The sequence below is a fragment of the Nerophis ophidion genome, linkage group LG19, assembly GCF_033978795.1.
Source record: "Nerophis ophidion isolate RoL-2023_Sa linkage group LG19, RoL_Noph_v1.0, whole genome shotgun sequence".
NCBI lineage: Eukaryota > Metazoa > Chordata > Actinopteri > Syngnathiformes > Syngnathidae > Nerophis > Nerophis ophidion.
Genome location: NC_084629.1, coordinates 41,117,090 through 41,122,089, shown reverse-complemented (window position 1 = coordinate 41,122,089; position 5,000 = coordinate 41,117,090). Strand labels below are relative to the sequence as shown.

Here is a 5,000-nt window from a genome sequence, read left to right as displayed (position 1 = left end):
ATCAAAAGTATTGTAATTAAATTATTATACTGTTAAAATTATGCACGGAGCAAACTATGACCTGCGACCCAAAAACATTAAATTCTCCTCAACAAAAGAGGAGAAATAGAACTTTTAGCAAAAATTTAACTTAAAACTGTCTTTTATTGCACATATATGACCTTTAGTATTTCATATGTGGAATCAAATTATGAAACAAATTAAGCAGAGAAGCAAAACTAAGTACGAATATGAACCACTTGAAGAAACTGTTCAAATTCAAATTGTTTAAAAGAAGAATCATTCTCGTCAACCGAGAGGGACAAGCGGTAGGAAATGGATGGATGGATTTTGAACCCTTTTGAAAAACTATTCTTCTCTTTATGTCATGGGTGTCAAACTCTGGCCCGCGGGCCAAATTTGGCCCGCCGTGTAATTTCATTTGGCCCTTGAGGCAATATCAAGTTAACATTAGAGCTGGCCCGCCGCTGTAAAACCGCTAATACTCATACTCGTCAACCCTCCCGGTTTTCCCGGGAGACTCCCGAAGTTCAGTGCCCCTCCCGAATTTCTCCCGATTTCCACCCGGACAATAATATTGGGGGCGGGCCGTTAAAGCACAGCCTTTGGCGTTCTCCACATGTCGCCACGTCCGCTTTTCCTTCATACAAACAGCGTGCCGGAAAACACTCACATAATATATGGGCTCATACACACACACAAGTGTATGCAAGGCATACTTGCTCAACAGCCATACAGGTCACACTGAGGGTGGCCGTATAAACAACTTTAACACTGTTACAAATATACGCCACACTGTGAACCCACAGCAAACAAGAATGACAAACACATTTCGGGAGACCATCCGCACCGTAACACAACATAAACACAACCGAATAAATACCCAGAACCCCTTGCATCACTAACTCTTCAGGGATGCTACATTATACACCCCCGCTAACACCAAACCCCGCCCTAACTCAAACCCGCCGCCGAAAAGAGGCATTCAATTTGCATTTTTATTTTATTTGATATGCCATTGATATTTTTTAATTATTATCTAAAATTCGATTTTTATGTCACTATAAAGTTATATAAGCCTTGCTTGGTCAATATTCAATGTAAACTTGTTTGGGTCCCTATTAAAGGATTAATTTGTTCAACCTCGAACAGCGGCTTTGTTCAGTTTTAAATTTTGTATTTGTATTTGAGTTTGACTCCCCTGCTTTATGTGAATCACAGCTTATTTGGCTATTTATTCACGAGGACCTTATTTATTATGTACTTGTTAATTTGAAGTGGAAAAAGGGGAGGATTAAATAAGCTTTGCTTCTTCCTACTCCTTTTCAGACATGTAATGAGAAACTGGAAATAAGTGATGTACAATATTGTAAGTGTATGCATGTTCAATATAAACTATAATCATAACCATAGTGCAGGCCTGGGGCGATTATTTTGCCTCGAGGGCCCAAATTTAGCGGAAAAATGTACCTGGGGGCCGGTTTATCTGATTTTTAGGAACACTAATACAAAACCTCACAATAATGTCTGAATGCTAAAAACGTTATGACGGACAGAATGGAATTTTACTTTTTTTTTTTACTGAATGACTGCCAGAATGTACATGAAAATCAGAGGTGGGTAGTAACGCGCTACATTTACTCCGTTACATCTACTTGAGTAAGTTTTGGGATAAATTGTACTTCTAAGAGTAGTTTTTATGCAACATACTTTTACTTGAGTATATTTATAGAGAAGAAATGCTACTTTTACTCCGTTCCATTTATCTACATTCAGCTCGTTACTCGCTACTTTTTTTTAATCGATCTGTTAATGTTTGTTTTGGTTAATGACAGAGCTTCAAAGTAGGATCTGCGCATGCCTGCGTTTCACCAATCAAATGCAGTCACTGGTGACGTTGGACCAATCAAACAGAGCCAGGCGGTCACATGACCGTGATACGTAAAACCCGACTTAAACATGTTGACAAACTTATTGGGGTGTTACCATTTAGTGGTCAATTGTACGGAATATGTACTGTACTGTGCAATCTACTAATAAAAGTTTCAATCAATCAATCAAAAGTGTAAAGGAAAAAAGACACTTTTATTTCAACCGTACTTCCTGTCAAAAGCCTAAAGACTGATCGCACAGTTCCTGTCTTCACAATAAAAGCGCCGCTCCGTCGCGCCTGCGCTAACAAAATAAGAGTCTCCGAAAGCCAGCGCAAATAAGCGGAGTTTGCCGCCAATGTATTTCTTGTAAAGTGTATAAAAACGAATATGGAAGCTGGACAAATAAGATGCCAAAAACCAACGACTTTCATGTGGTATTAGACAGAAAAGAGGAACTTTTTTTCTCCTCCATTTGAAAACGTTGACGTCTGATTCCAATCAATGCAAGTCATCACAATCAGGTAATACACCAACTTATATTCTTGTCTTCATGAAAGATAGGAATCTATATGTTAAACATGCATGTATATTCATTCAAACACCTTCAACATGTCAACAAAAACGGCAAAATAAATGAATATAAATTATATACTGTATATATAAATGTATGTATATATATTTATATATATATATATATATATGTATTTATGATATGTGTGTGTATTTATATACATTTACTAAGTAATCGATAAACGTTGAAAAACTTATTGGGTTGTTACCATTTAGTGGTCAATTGTAGGGAATATGTACTGTACTGTGCAATCTACTAATACAAGTTTTAATCAATCAATCAATCAAATCAATGAATGCCTACTGAGGCTATGGTGCTGTTAAGATATTGTGACTCAATGTGCCATTTTTTCATTTTATTTTAATGTACTATTATTTAATATATATCATTGTTTTAGTTGCTTAAGAGATATTCCTGGCTCGGAATTTGCTCATTGCTATTTTTATGTTTTTGTGCATTATTTGTTGCCGTAATCAGGTTACTCATCAGTTACTCAGTACTTGAGTAGTTTTTTCACAACATACTTTTTACTTTTACTCAAGTAAATATTTGGATGACTACTCCTTACTTTTACTTGAGTAATACATCTCTAAAGTAACAGTACTCTTACTTGAGTACAATTTCTGGCTACTCTACCCACCTCTGATGAAAATAAAGAATGTGGGATTTCACAATATTAACTATGAAGGATAAAACACTGAATATTGACAACATATGAACATCACACCCCCTCTCCATCCACATATTTTACAATCAAGCCAAACACAACACAGCAAAATATGAATGTGAAAGGTAACAAAATAAACCCAGCTACAATCTGATATATGTGATTTATCAAAAAAAATTCCTTCCACGTCTGTCCCTGACACCCACATTTCACACTCTGTGGAAACGCTCCCCACCCACACTGCTTGGTGCCTGGTTGTTAGAATAATTATGCGCAAGTTATTACTTAACTCTTATGCTTAAAGGCCGTTGCTATAGTTATTATCAATTGTGCTAAAGTTGTACTTTTCTATCCGTGTCAAAGGGACAACTTGCAATCTTTGGATTGCGAGTCATCTCGTTTCAGTGTTTGTGTCCAGACTGCCAAGGTTGAACATCATGTACTGTGACGCAGACAAAGCAGAGACAGGGCGATATCGCGAGTTTCAGCAGACTTCCATTTCTGAAATATCATATATTGCGTCTAACTGGGGCTGCTGAAATTACACCCCCTTCCTTCAGAAGCAGCATCGGTGATGTAACCATCACGGCGGGACAGGGGTTAGTGCGTGTGCCTCACAATAGGAAAGTTCGATCCCCGTGTATGTGTCTCCTGCTCACCTTGCGCACCCACTCGGGCATGGTGTGGGTGCTCGGGGAACGGTGGTGGGTGTTGATGACGATGACGGTGATGATGATGGAGGCGATGACGAAGACCATGGTGAAGAGCATGTACTTCCCGATGAGCGGCACCGCGCTGGAGGTGGAGGGGATCAGCTCCACGATGACCAGCAGGAAGACGGTCAGGGAAAGCAGGACGGAGATGCTGAGGGTCATCTTCTCACCTGGGGGGCACGAACAATTCATTGGGGTGTCAAGGTGGTTTTCACTGAGGGACACTTATGTTTGGCCCCTGAGGGCCGCTTCTAAAGGTGAAAATTATTATTATATGGATTTAATTCAGGGGTGTCCAAACTTTTTCCACTGAGGACCGCACACTGAAAATTCAAAGCAAGCGGGGGCCATTTTCATCATTTTTATTTTAAAAAGTAATACAATATATGTATACAAAATATACATTTAGGCCTCCACTCAGTTATGATCCCTGGTCCAAAAATGTTTCTAAAATCTGTCATTATTCAGTATTATTATTTTTATTATTATGCAAGTTTTAAATCTCTACATCAACATTGGAAAAAAAAATGGAAAAAAACACAAAATATGCAATATTTTCACCCAATAACTTTTTTAGGTGGAATATTTGAGATTAATAATAATTGGAGTCTTAATTTTGGATTTTGATTCATTATTTTTTTTTTTAGCAATGACACTTAAAAACAAATCCCACTAAAATAATTGGGGATCCAAAAGTGTCCCACTCATTAAAGTGTTAAAAAATAAATATCATATTTTTTTGACTGTTTACTTTTAGCACAATAATCTCGAGATCAACTTCAGATATATCCGTCAGTTTTAGGTTTTATTGTTGTTTACGTTTTAGGCCAGGGGTCGCCCGTAAGGACCAGATGAGTCGCCCGCTGGCCTGTTCTAAAAATAGCTCAAATAGCAGCACTTACCAGTGAGATGCCTCTATTTTTTAAATTGTATTTATTTACTAGCAAGCTGGTCTCGCTTTAATCGACATTTTTAATTCTAAGAGAGACAAAACTCAAACAGAATTTGAAAATCCCAGAAAATATTTTAAAGACTTTGTCTTCACTTGTTTACATAAATTCATTTTTTTTTACTTTGCTTCTTATAACTTTCAGAAAGACAATTTTAAAGAAAAAAAACTATCTTAAAAATGGTTTTAGGATTTTAAACACATATACCTTTTAACCTTTTAAATT

General features: G+C 37.2%; 1 protein-coding gene across 1 annotated transcript in view; it reads right to left on the bottom strand.

Annotated features, from left to right (window-relative positions):
* Window positions 1-5,000, bottom strand: part of LOC133538403 (acetylcholine receptor subunit alpha) — a 42,371-nt gene that overhangs the window by 5,106 nt on the left and 32,265 nt on the right. Inside the window, exon 7 of the mRNA XM_061880008.1 lies at window positions 3,772-3,995. Coding sequence (XP_061735992.1) covers window positions 3,772-3,995 — 224 coding nt within the window. The remainder of the gene's footprint in view (window positions 1-3,771; window positions 3,996-5,000) is intronic.